Raw genomic sequence first — 14,987 nt, 5'->3', positions numbered from 1 at the left:
GGCCCGTCACGCCTGTGACGGTCCGTCCTGCCATTCCGTTACGAAGTTCAGAGAGTCGATTTCAGTACCCAAATTTCAGAATTCTAAGTGTTTTGGAACGAGACTCCCTCGACGGTCCGTCGTGCCCATAACGGTCCGTCGTGGGTTCCGTCGTCTCAGCCAGTTTTTCCAGAAATAAAATCTGCTGCTCAAAACGACTAAACAGGTCGTTACATTCTCAACTGGTATTGCAACTTATTCCTTAAAGAAAAGAAAAAGAACTACGATAGAAAATATTTAATTTATTTGCCAGAATCAAAAATAACAACTGAAAAAAAAATAGTGTAATTTGATGAACCACATTTTTATTATTTTATTTATTATTTTTTTATCCCACTTTAGTTTATCTATTTTTTATTTCATTGTTTATTTTATATGAATTGAGAGAAGTAATTGAAAAACAAAATATAATAAATGAAAATATCGATCCCATAATTGAAGATTTTGTGAATTTTTGAGTTAAAACTGTTCCCTTTTTGTTTTGGTTTACTTATATGTTAATTGCGCTCTACACTTATATTTTAATATTAAATACTTATATTTTTTATACTATGAAAATCATACTTTTGTAACTCTTTTGAAGTATATTAAAATATAATTATCAAAGTAAATAAAATAGTGAATATAAATATTTAATATATATTTTATGAATTTTAAAAGTAGGACAAATATATATGCAAAAAAAATTTATTCATGCATTTGATAAAATAATTTATTTTTGTTAAATATGTATCTTTTGAAAATTTTAAATAAAAGATTAATACAAATGACTAAATAAGTTGATTGGATTTTTAATATATTATAAACACGAAATTTTGTACATAAAACCTTTATGGTTAAATTTTAAAATTATATTTTAATATACTTAGTTATGAGTATATATCTTAGAGTGTCCATGTATTAATTCCATATAGAAAGAGGTGCAATCATTGATTTGAGAATGCAAGAAGTATATTGAAATGAAAGCATATTATCGAGTATTCAATTTAATTAACTTTTAATTTTAATATTCTATATATACTAGATATTAGGTGTCCGCGTCAGTGCGGGCACAATGTATTTTAGTTTTTTTCTTCCAATTTATGTGACACAAATGAAATTTGAAAAAGTGAATTAAATTTGTTATATATGTTTTTAAAAAAAATATTTTGAATTGTTAATTTATGTACCTTTTATGTCAATTTTCAAATAATATTTGTTCCTCAATCTGTTTCATTTTATACGATACAAGTGATTTTAGAAAAGTCAATGGAATTTCTTATATGATTCTCACATATTCTTAATTGTCATTTTACTGTGATTCATAGTACTTTTTAGTTTTTACGTCATTTTCAAATAATATACGCAATTTTCTTTTGTTTCGATAAAAATATGGGAATCAACCAAATTTCATTATGATTTTTAACTATGTTTTTCATAAAATATCTTGAATTGTTACATTGAGATATTAACCTTTTTTTAATGTAATTTTTAAACATGTAACAAATTAGAAATTAAACGAAGAATTAAAGTTTTCAAATCATTATATTTTTATATTAAAATATTCAAATATTTAAAACTCCATATATATGCACAAATTAATAGAAGGAAACCAAAAGGCTTTTTTTAAAAAAAAAATATGAAAACTCATTTTAATAGTAACAGATATATATTTCATTTTTAATATATGATTCATCCTTTTCGATTTATATGGACTTTTTTTTTATTTCATCTCAAAAAGAAAATAACTTTTGAATTTTTATTTTTTATATAGCATATTTAAGATCACAAAATCTAAAAATATTTTAATACACAAAATTTAAATATACATATAAATTTTAATTTTATTTTTGATTGATTTCACCCAATATATAATTGATATATAATTATTAAGAGCTAATCATAATCATAATTTATTTACTTGCATATAATAAACATATATTGCAATAATTCATTAAAAAATGGAGAAATAACAAAAATGAGGTAATACTAATAATAATAACTAAATACGTTTCTAGAAGTATTTAATTTTCTTGTTATCATTCTTGGTAGATTTTTATTTGCATGAAGTTACATTTTTTTTTAATTATTGATCATCATTCACTTTATATATAGAAAGATGTTTCTAGAATTATTTATTCTTGATAGATTTTTGTTAGAATAAAATTACATTTTTATTCTTGATCGTCTTTAATACAAATATTTCATCCTATTCATTTTTATTTGTAAAGTTACTTTTAACATCATTTTTTCTTTATTTTCAATCTAATATATATTATTAATTTTATCGCACTTATTTATTTTCAAGCATATTAATTAAAGCCAAAATAAAGATGGAAATAATTAATTCATGATCAATTTTTATATGAAAAGTAGGCATTTTTGATAAGCATAATGAATAGAAAAAATACTAAGAATTAAATTAAAGTAAAATAGAGTAATGGTAAAATAGAGTAATAATAAATTAGATATCACAATAGCTCACAAAAGAAAAGAAAGTGAAGTAATAACAAAATAAGTTAATGGTAATAACAATAACTTAAGATGTTTCTAGATATTTAATTTTTTTGTTAGTAGATTTTTATTAGTGTGAAATTACAATTTTGCCCTTGATCATTATTCACTTTATATATAGAAAGAGATTTATAGAATTATTTATTACCTTTTATAATAGATTTTTGTTAGAATAAAATTACATTTTTACCCTTGGTCGTCCTCTCACTTCACTCTTCTATATAATAGATAATAGAAATAATATGTGAAGAAGTTTATTTTCTATCAAATATTTTCACGTAGTTTATATGAATCTATTTATCTTTATATTTCATATAAAAGATATAGATCAAATATAATAAACGAGTTAATAATTTAAAAAAAAACATATTCTCATTTGAGATTGAATATATTGAAACTTAATAATCAGTAGCGTAACATTTCGGATAACTTTATGGAAAAACATATTTGACGAGTGATAACAATTATCTTTTGATATAAATGCAACTAAAGAATCTAAATACCGATTTGATACATGCAAAAATCACACAAATTTAAATTGTATAACTGAAAAAGGAACAAGAACGATTGATAAACGAAATATTTAAAGGAGTTTTATCATATCAATATGAAAAAGATTAATAAGTCGTGTAGATGTATTTCATTAGTATTTTTCAGTTACTTTATAGTAAAATTCTTAAATACTCAAGAAAAAAGGTACACCGGAGTATATGTTGTACTATAAAGATTCAAACTCATTGATATTCCAATAAAATGTACAAAGTGACATCAAATACCTGTCCAAACAAAAAAATTACTAAGAAAATATATCTTGACATATTGATTAATAATGTACTATCCCTCATTTAGTAGATTATATATGTTAAATTTGTTAAGTTTCATTTCAATCGTCATCTCGAAACGATCTTCATAATTAATATATAATCAAATAAAAAAAAATAAAGTGATAATATTATGTTTGGAAATAAATATAACTATATAATTGATTGAAAAAAAAGTAATAATTTAATATTTATTTTAAAGACCACACGAAGCGCGGCCAAGATCTCTAGTTATCTAGTATAAAAGGAGAAGTAAAAACGCCTATTTGTCAGCACCACGAAAAAGAGAATTTAAGAATTATTAAATTAATTTAAATATAAAAATAAAAATAAAAATTGTAAACAGTACAAAAATAACTAAAAATTCAAAACGGTAAAGGGTCTAAAATACCCTCAAAGTATTGGAAATGGTACAAAATTACCCTCCATCCACCTATTGGCTCCAAAATACCCTTCCCACCCACCTATTGGGTCCATAATACCCTTGTCATCCACCTTTTGGTTCAAAATTGACCACTTATTTAACGATTTTATATTTAAACTATTTAAATATTTTTTTTAAATACGTGACGCTCAACTATTTGTTATAATTTAACTTATTAGTATAATTTATAAATCAATCCACTACCCATCCATTACTAATTAAACCCTCCAAATTAATAAATCACTCACATTATTAATGCAACAATAGAAAAGTTACTGCCAATTGAGTGTTTTAAAAAATTTGAGACGAAAAATATCTATAGAAGTTAATTATCATACATTCAAGTGTCTAAATAAAAATTACCGATAAACTTAAAAGTCTGACTATGTTCATCTTAATTATTCTTACGTCCAATTATGTGATGTTACTTCATAGGTAACTTTTTTTCAAAATAATATATTAAAAGTTTTAAAACAAATCATAAATATTTATAAAATTATATTTTTAAAAAGTGCATGAATTAATTCGGGATGTATTACTTCTTTACCTTTAATCATAAATTTCTAATTCAATCTTGCAAGAGAATCAAATTGAAAGTGTCCTCCTAAATAAGCGGCTCAACATAAATTTAATTGGGGCTTCGATTCGGAATCGAATAATTTTGGATGTCATTTTCATTAATCTATAATTTCATCGTGTTTTAGTAGTGTTTATGACGATTTTGATATTATAGTTGGATTATTAATTGGGTGGGATTTAATTAGTAATGGGTGGGTAGTGGGTTGGTTTATAAATAATACAAATAAATTAAATTATAACCAATAGTTGAACATCAAGTATTTTAAAAATATTTAAATAGTTTAAATTTAAAATCATTAAATAAGTGGTCAATTTTGAACTCAAAGGTGGATGACAAGGGTATTTTGGAGCCAATAGGTGGATGAAAAGGACATTTTGGAGCCAATAGGTGGATGAAGGGTAATTTTGTACCATTTTCAATACTTCAAGGGTATTTTAGACCCTTTTCCGAATTCAAAAATCAGTTTTTAATATTTTTTAAAAAAAATTGAAAAATTTAAAGTTATCTTAACTTTTTACATTTTTAAAAAATATTTTTTATTCTTTGATTTTGAATAAAAAATGTGAGAAATAAAATAATATTATATTAATTAGTATCATCTTTACTAAAATATTAAAGAATTAAATTAAATTTATAATTAATTAACTAAATCTTCTATATATAATAGGAGAAGCAAAAAGTAAAAAGGAAAAAGATGACAAAAAAATTTTAATTAAATATTTTTATTTTTATTTTAATATTTGAATATTAAAAATATTTTAAAGATCGTTTATAATTTTCAAATTCAAATAGACTGAATTTCAAATTTTAGTTACTATTAAATTGCAAATTATATAATGTAACAATAACGATGTTGTATGAACTTTTTGTTATTGATTATAGCCGTAATTTAAAATTACAGAATATATATAATATTAAATATATTATAGGAAGTGTTTGACTTTTAAAAAGAAATAAAAGAGCAAATTCATTTACGTATAAATATAAAAATAAATTTTATTTTGATCATAAACTTTATTTTGATCATAAATTTTATTTTGATCAAATTTTTGAGTTATAGTTGAAGATTGATATAAAAGAATGATGCAATACCTCACTTTGGTCAAAATTATCACTTGTCTTTATTGTCAAATTTTTAATATTTTTTCTTTATTTTGATTTATAATATTCAAAAAAAAAAATATAAAATATCTTATTTATCTTTCTCCCTAATATTATTATAATCTATTAAATATTTCTCATCTCTCCTAATCATACTATTATAATTTATTATTTTTTCTACATTTTAGTTTTTAAAATAATAATCTTATTTATCTCTCCTCTTTATCATCATAATTAATTATTCTTTTTCCTTAATTATTTTCTTTCTTTTGTTTCATAAAATTTGAAGAAAAATAGATTTAAATATTATTGTTATTCAAAAAGTTCTTTTTTAATTTTTTTTCTCTTGATCCGTAAAATATGTAAATAAATAAATAAAATTTCTCTTTGATGAAGACTCATAATTATTAATTTTTCTCTTTTTCTTGACTTTTAAATATTTTTTTAATTTATATTTTATATAACAACTCAAAAGAAGTTATAATAGTATCTACTTTAGTTTTTTTTTTAAATATAGTTATAGTACTCTTCTTATATTATGATTACAATAAATATATTATTTACCTTATTTTTTTCTCATCTTATCATTACTATAATTTATTGTTTTTCATCATTTCTCATCATTGCTATAATTTAATATTTTTTCTTAAATTAGATTTTTTACCCTCTATATTTTTATAATTTTTAAAAATAAAAAATCTTATTGATCTCTCCTCCTTATTGTCATAATTTATAATTATTGTTGAAGAAAATTTTCTTCTTTAAAGTTTTTTTATTGATCTATAAAATCAGTAAAAAAAATAAATTCAAATACCTTAATTGTCCCTCTCCTCACATTACTACAGTTTATCACTTTTTCTTAAACCCTTTCTTTTACCTTCTATTTTTAAAAAAAGAAAATAGAAATAATATTATTATTTATTTTTCTTTCTTACTATCATGCTTAATTTTGTTATTCTCTTTTACTCTTCTTAAACGTTGTAAATTTAAATTACAATTTTAATTCTAATGTAGTAATCTCATATTTTGTTTGTCAAAGTCCTAATTTACATTTTTTTGTTATGATTTACTAAATTCATTTGTTTTCAAATTGAGAAACTATCATTATCTTAATGCTTTGAAGACACGTGATAACTTAAAAAGATGTGATTATTTTTCTCATCTCAAAATAATTAATATAATTTGTATGCATATGTTATAATAATAAATTTTTTTTCTGAATTTTTTTTTATAAAAAGGACTCAACTTTATTTCCATGAGCATTCTGATAAAGTTTGTTTAGAAAGTTTTTCCCAAATTTGTTATATGTATTTTGTTAAAGTATATAATGCCTCAAATTATTAGTTTCTTCAAATACTTTATATTCTTTATGTAATTGGGATTGTATATCTCTCAATCTCTCTCTCTATATATATATAAATAAAAAAAATTATTTATATTTCTTTTGTATTACCATAAATAATTATTCTTATTCACAAAAAGCTCCTTTTTTCTTAATTGTTTTCTTTCTTTTAATTTATAAATTTGAAGAAAAACGTAGATGTTAAATATTTCTGTTAATATTCACAGACTCTCTTTTAAAAAAATTAAAATAAATAAGTTCTCTTGATAAAAATAAGATATCTCTTGATTTTTAAATAATTTTCTCCTTTATATTTTAGCTAAAAAAACTCAAAAGAAGTTATCTATTTTTTTATTTTTAAATATTTTTCTTATTTATATTTTATGTTAAAAACTCAATAGAAATTATAAAATAGTATCTAATTTAATATATGACATAATTAAAGTATTACCTTATTTATCTCTCTTTCTTACTTTTACTATAATTTATTGCTTTCATCTCTCCTCATCATAACTTTAATTTACTAATATTTTTTCTTAAATTAGTCTTTTTATCTTCTATTTTATAAATTTAAAGAGAAAATCTTATTTATCTCTCCTTCTTATTATCATAATTTACTATTATTATTGAAATTTGTTTTCTTCTTTACAATTTTTTCTTTTGATCTATAAAATCAGTGAAATAAAATTCAAATATCATGTTTGTCTCTCTCCTTAGTCCCCACGGCACTACAATTTATCACTTTTTCTTAAATTCCTCTCTAATGTATTATACTTTTAAAAAATTCTAAAAAATAAATTCAATGAATTTATATATATATATTTATAATTTTTTTTCTATTTAAAATGTTATATAATAAAGAAGAAAGAGAGAGAAGTAGTTAAAGAAAAACTAAAAAAAACTAACGTTTTGTTTTCCGTTCTTGTGTTTATTTTTATTTTAGTTACTTACAAAAAATTAGTGTTTATTTTTAGTATAATTTTAGTTACTTACAAAAAATTCTTTCTTTTTTCTTCTTGATCTTCCTTTCATTTTTTACTTAATATAATATAATTTACTCGCATATATATATATATATATATTCTTCTATTTAAGATGTTATATAATAAAGAAGAAAGAGAGAGAAGTAGTGACGAAAAAATAATTAAAAATAATATTTTATATTTTTTTTGGGTAACGTTTTTACATTTGTTTTCCTTTTTTGTGTTTATTTTTATTGTATGCAGTTACTTAAAAAAAATTCTTTCCTTTTTTTACTTTACCTTCCTTTTACTGTTTACTCGGTCCACTACTATATATCTTCTTCCTTTTATCTTGCAAGTTGCAATGTCGTGCCTCGTCTCTTTATTTTTTTTTCTAATTATATCACACTAAATTTATTCTATACTATTAGAAAAAATTCACTAATATCTTCTTTTTTTTAATCTTGCTATTTTTTGCCTCATCTTTTTATTCACTTTTCATTTGTGAAAAAAGAAAAAGAATAAAATTAGAAAACTATACTTCAGACATTATTTTTACGATTTACAAACTGAATATTAGAGGACATTTAGATGTTTCTCGATCTTTGGTATATTGAATTTCTATATAGAATTCCATTGTACAATTTTGGTAGATCCGTTGATATAATTTTCATTGGCATAAAATGATTAAACTTGTACAAGTATATTCTAATGAATTCATTTATATAACAAATCAAAGTTTTGATTTACCTGAAGCAGTAAATCTTCTTGTGGAGTGATTCTTCAATTTTGTTAATTTACCTTCATATCCTCTTGTATGTCTTCATTTGTACAAACAAACAAATTTTTTATTTATTTGAAGCAATAAAACTTTTCAAAAATAAAATTACCTGAAGTAGTATATCTTCTATTGCAATAATTCTTCCATTTCGTCAACTTACTTTTCGATTATGTGCTCTCATGCATAACTTCATTTGTATAGACAAATCAAAATTCTTGATTTACATGAGGTAGTAATTTTATATTTGTTTTTTTTGCAATGAAATTGGAATTTTATTATTTACTTTCAGATTATGTGCTATCCTATTTTATACTTTTTATTTGATTGTAATAAATTATTGACAACCGTTACAATTCTTCATATTCCATTAGAACAATAAAAATATCATTTATGTAAAAACTTTTCATTGGCCTCTTTAATTGTAAGTTAATAGATGCATAGATGTATTTAGTAGATTATTATTTTAAAAAATAAAAAAAAGTTCAAAAAATTGAGAAAAAAGATAAATTAGAATGGAGGTTATATAGGCATGCCACATCAGTTTTTTTATATTCAGCTTTATATATATACTAGTGAACATATTCGCGCTTTGCGCGATTATAAAAAATGATAAGTTATGAGTAATTTTATTAAGTATCATATAAATAAAGATGTGTTTGTAATATAATTGTTAGACCTTGATTTTTTATAGCAAAAAATAATATATAAATTTAATGCATAATTAATCTTTCGAGTTTTGCTGACATCCACTCCATAGGTTGATCATAATTTAATAATTTGCATCTTATTTTTTTGAGTCAAACTAAAATATGCAAATAATAAACATAAAGAATATAAAAATAACAAATAAATAAATAAATAAATGTGATGATTTCTACATAATCTAACAATATCTCTCAAAAACATAACAACGAAAAAATTAAAGTGATGATTTCTATAAAATTTGACTATCTTTATTTACACGATTATAATATCTAATATCAATATGATTATTAATTACTTTAGAAATTAGAAAAATAAAAAGTTGTTAATCTAATGAAATAAATATCATTAAAACTTATATTAAAGAAATGATTTTTTAGTTTCTTAACATTTTATTTAAGTATAATAATAGAATTAAAGAGTTGAGTTTTAAATGAAGAAAAAAAAAAGAAAATCCAAAAAAGAAAATTAAAAAACAAAAAATCAATTATTAATTAATAATCAGTTACACTTTTCCAAAAATAAGAAATTCAAAAGCTACCGTTTTGCTTACATACAAAAATATATTTCTTAAATATTTCTCTTCCTTATATTCCGCTTATTACCTTATATTTATTTATTTATTTTCACCAAAAAAAAAAAAACTGAACTCCTACCACTCAAAAAAAGATGAAGTTTAAAAATTAAAAAGAATAAGTTATAAATAAATTTTTGATAAATTACAGAAAAATAAAAATCTTTAAAAATGATCGTGATAGAGATTTATCAGAATTTAAGAAGTGTTTTATTTTTTAATAAATGAAAGAAATTTAGGAGAATAAAAGAAAAGTTTTAGAAAAATTAACTAATAGTATTTTATTAATGATAAAAAATAAGATATTGTAATTTTTTCAACATTCTACAACAAATTAAACGAAATTAATTGAGAGAAAATGGGCAGAACATATTTATGGTAATAAAAGGAGACATAAATAAAACATATATATTTATAAATAATAATAGAAATAGAAGGTACAATGTTAAATTATGGCAATAAGGATCAGAGTTAAATACATTTCTTTTTAGAAAATTATAAAATAGAAGGTAGGAAAAAGAATTTAAATAAAAATAATAAATTGTAGTAATAATAAAGAAAGATGAAAATTAATAAATTCTAATAATGATGAGAAATTTGATTTTTTTTTCCAGATTTCATAGATTAGAGAAAATAAAAAATTAAAATAAGTAACAAAATAAATGACTGCAAATTAAACTTAAATTTTAATTATATTACATGAAATCTTCTCTTTCATTTTTTTCTTTTTAAAACACAAATGTTCTATCAGAATTTATTAATCAACAAATTAAAAAATAGTACAACTATCAATTCCAAAAGTGGATCGATTTCCAATAATCAAAAAGGAAAATAAACTATAGCACTAGCTAAATTTAAAAAAAGGAAAGTAAATAAACAAATGCAGAAGAATGACAAGAGCTTTAGAGGTTTTCAAACTCCATATCCAGTCGTCTTCTTCGATCAGCCGCGCAGAAATCCATGGCTATCTCGACACCATCATATTCGTCCGACTTTCATCTTTTACAAATAATCTCATGTCCAACATGTAGCAATCTAATGGTATAATTTATATAGTATTCAAAAGTTAATGTTAAAAAACTTTTCAAATTCTCTAATTAAGTGTAAATAATAAATTTTCTTAAATTCTACAATTAAGAAAAATGTTTTTAAGGTAAGAATTTGATAACTGAAGCTTTTATGTATGATTTAATGAGGGAGTAATTAAATACTATGCTTTAACATTTTGCAAAAATATTAAATAATATTTTATGTTTTAAAATGAAAAAAGAAACTTTAAAAAAAAATCTCCAATAAATAAATAAAAAATTCAGCCCTTAGAGGCATGCCACATCAGCAACTTTTGATTCAGATTTATATATATATATAGATTTGAAAATTTACTTAAAGAATAATCAAATACGGTTTAATTTAAATCTGAAAAATAAATAAATATGTAAAATAAGATTTGTTTCAAATATGTAACCACTTTTTATTTTTGAATTCCTATAATAAAGGCAATCACCACCCATTTATCCATTTGCTTCATTCATTCTATATGTCTTCTTTTTTAGAAAACTTTTATTCATTTTGTTACTATTATCCTTTAGAACAATCATTTTTCAGAGTGAGAAATTCATCTTCAGTGCACAGATATATTGCTTCAACCAGTGAATTATCATATGCATTAATTTAAAATTAGATATGAAAAACTATCAAAGAATTGTTTAAATCACATATCAAAAGATGATTAACTTATTTAGGAGTCGTTTGATAGGATGTATTATTTGAAATAACATAGAAACTGTATAATTCGCTATACATATACAATTGTATAATTCGCTGGCCTAAATTGTATAATTCGTTGGCCTATTTCGCTGCAATTGTATAATTCGCTATCTTATTTCACTGCAATTGTATAATGCACAATTGTATAATTCACTGCCTATTTCGCTGCATATTTGTAGAAAATTTGATTTGCATACAATTGAAACGAAGTAAAATGTATGTATATTGCATAATTATAAGTGTATAGGAAGAAGATATATATGTTTTTCTCTCGCTTTATACAAAAATAGAAACACAATTTATATACTTCTGTTGTATAAAGCGAGAGAAATTATAAAGCGAGAGAAATTTGTATTTCATTGCAATTGTATAATTCGCAATTGTATAATTCGTTGGCCTTTTTCGCTGCAATATTTGTATGAAATTTTCATTTGTCTACAATTGAATTGAAGTAAAATGTCTGTAAATTGTATAATTAAGTGTATAGCACGAAGATATATGTTTTTGCATGTGTATATACAATTTTCTCTCGCTTTATACAAAACAGAAACACAATTTATACACTTCTGTGTATAAAGCAAGAGAGGCGAGCAGAGGGAGAGTGGCGAGCGGAATGGGAGAGTGGCGAGCGAGATTTTTGGGAGAGAGGCGATTGGCAAACTTTGGCTAACGTTTGTTATTGAGCACAATTAGGTTATCAGTTTGCTATTATATATAATTATCCCAAAAAAATATAAGCCTTGTGCATCAAACATTTTAAATAAATAGGCAAACTACCTACACATTAAAGAAAAATTATTAAATGACTATATATTTGCAGTTTTTAGAAAGTAAAATGATTTTAAATGTGATTTTTTAAAAATTAATTAACCAACCCCGTAATGATATTTTAGAGAAAATGACAAATTAATCACTTTTTGAATTTGAATTTAAAATGGTTATCTAAAACTGCTCTACCCATTATCTCTATTCTCTATACATACATAAATAAAGTTAACTAAAAAATAATAATTAATTTATTCTTCTTCAAATGTATAATGTTATTGTTGAGTTATTTTTATTTTCTAATAATCATATTTTAGAGTGAATATATAAATTATTTGATGACTAGCCGAAGAAAAAATGATTATATTTGTAAATAAAAAAGTGAAAGTTCAAGAAGAAAAAGAATAACATTTATTAAAGTGAAAATCTTGGGCAAATGTGATTCTTAGATCAATGATATCATATTCTGATTTTTTAGTTTATTTTATGTACTTATATTCATTAGATCAAATGAGTTTTCTATGTGCTTTTTTTTTCTGAATGATTTTGCTATCATTTTCTGTTAATTTCTGCAATATATATAATACTTATTTGTATTATTATAAATTATTTTATATTCACTCTATTTTAAATCATTTTTTAAATTATGTTTTACATGAATTTAAGAATATGAAGAATAAATTGAACTTTTTGAATTCGAAACTACCTAACATTAATTACTATTTTATTTTAATGTAAATAAAAAGATTAAATTTTTTATAATAATTTTAAATCAGTTTTTATAATTAGACATTAATTATTTGCCTTTCTAAAAAATACTAAAATTATCAATTATATATAATAGATATAAATAATTATTTACATTCTATTTTTTTTTTTAAAATGATTGTAAAGTGATTTCTATAATTAATTAGAAATAATGTTAAAACAGTTCTAAAAGATAGGGTAATATAAATGTAAATATGTACTTTTACATAAATTTGAATTAAATTAACGTGAATTCAAAACAAGCCATTATATATATAACTTTTTTCAAAAAAAATATTTACTAAGCATGTTTTTCTTTTTTAAAAATGGTTACCACTTCCCTTAAAATAATTGAATTGTGATCTTTTACAATTAAATTTCTTTTGCACCTTAAAATCAGTTTTCTATCATATTGTTGTAAAAATTTAATACAGGAATTTTTTTTTGTAAAATCTTCTGATTTTAAATAAAATATATATAGAAAATGCATCAACATATCATCTAATCTTATGATATTAAATATTTCTTATAGAATGTTAAAATTAATAGATTACTAACATAATTTTTTATTCAAATGATATGAAAAGAATAAAGTACTCATAGTAAAAATATTTAAATTATTTGATATTTAATCAAAGATAAGATGATCACAAAATTAATACTATCCTTAGAAAAAATAAATAAATTTATCATTTGTATTATATTATTATTATTATATAACAACTTAAATATATTATTAATTGCTAATATATTTTATAAATTATTTTTAATTATAAAATTGTTACATTTTATTCATCGTATAACAGTGAACACTAAAACTAAAGCACAGAATAACAATGGGAAACTTACATAAATGTGCTATAATAATAAAATATTTACCATTTATAGCAACAATATTTTTTTTTCACTTGATCGTTTTTAATTCATTTATAATACAACTTTAATACATATTACAAAGAACAATTTATTATTCACATATAATACAAGTTTTAATGATGGATAAAACATTTATCACACATTTTAATACACTTATAATATAATGTGACCATTTTTTACCAAACAAACACAATATATTTCAAAAACAATTATAATTCAAATATATTACATAAATAATTCACTTTTAATACATGTTACAGATTTATCACAGTATTACTATAAATGGTAATAAACAAAAAGTATCACTAAAATCAGTAATTATTTTTTAAATGTATTAATTTATGTAATTTTTCCAATAACAATGGTAGGAAGTAGGTGGGGTGGGCTACAGGGACATCCGAATAGCGTAATACTTTTTCCACTTAAGGGCTTTGGGCTTCCGCCTGTCAGGTATCGCTATCTCGCCGTTGGTTTTTGATGATCGAGTCATGTCCGTTGCTTTCTTAGAGTTGAAGACGAAAAAAAATGGAGCTGCAAACGAAGGTCGCGCAAGCTGTTCACGTGCTAAATCACGATAGCCAATCGTGCAACCGTGTTGCTGCTAATCAATGGTTAGTACAGTTTCAACAGACAGATGTTGCTTGGGAAGTAGCCACGTCCATCCTGACATCCAATTATCACCAGCAATTTGCTTGTGACTTTGAAGTCGAATTTTTTGCCGCTCAGATTCTCAAGCGAAAGGTCAGAGCCCAATAAATTATCTTTCACCCCGTTCACTTTTTTTTTTTTTTTCATATGAAAGGTCCCAACCCTTCTCTTCAGTTACATGTTTGGGGCTCGTCAAATCCTCAGCCTGATGGGGTAAAGAAACATCTAAAAGGGGCACACAACTAATTGTTTAAAATGCTGTAATAGGGTGGCTACCCAGCACACTCGATAGTAATCACTGGTCCTTAAATTTGATGACAGCAAAGAGGAATGTAATGGTACTGAACTGATTGCATCATCATTTT

General features: G+C 22.4%; 1 protein-coding gene across 5 annotated transcripts in view; it reads left to right on the top strand.

Moving 5' to 3' along the window:
- Positions 1-14,372: 14,372 nt before the first annotated feature.
- The window catches only part of LOC107011343 (transportin MOS14), a 74,831-nt gene continuing 74,216 nt past the window's right edge, over positions 14,373-14,987 (top strand). The window contains exon 1 of one of the 5 annotated variants that reach the window (XM_027914381.1): positions 14,373-14,715. In XM_027914381.1, coding sequence (XP_027770182.1) covers positions 14,500-14,715 — 216 coding nt within the window. In that variant the 5' untranslated portion in view covers positions 14,373-14,499. Of the gene's footprint in view, positions 14,716-14,825; positions 14,961-14,987 lie in introns of those variants that run through there. The other 4 variants (XM_015210803.2, XM_015210805.2, XM_015210807.2 and 1 more) reach the window with 4 other exon arrangements.

The sequence above is a fragment of the Solanum pennellii genome, chromosome 2 (assembly GCF_001406875.1).
Source record: "Solanum pennellii chromosome 2, SPENNV200".
Lineage (NCBI taxonomy): Eukaryota > Viridiplantae > Streptophyta > Magnoliopsida > Solanales > Solanaceae > Solanum > Solanum pennellii.
The sequence above is the reverse complement of the archived record's forward strand: the minus strand, read 5'-3'. Positions and strand labels throughout refer to the sequence as shown.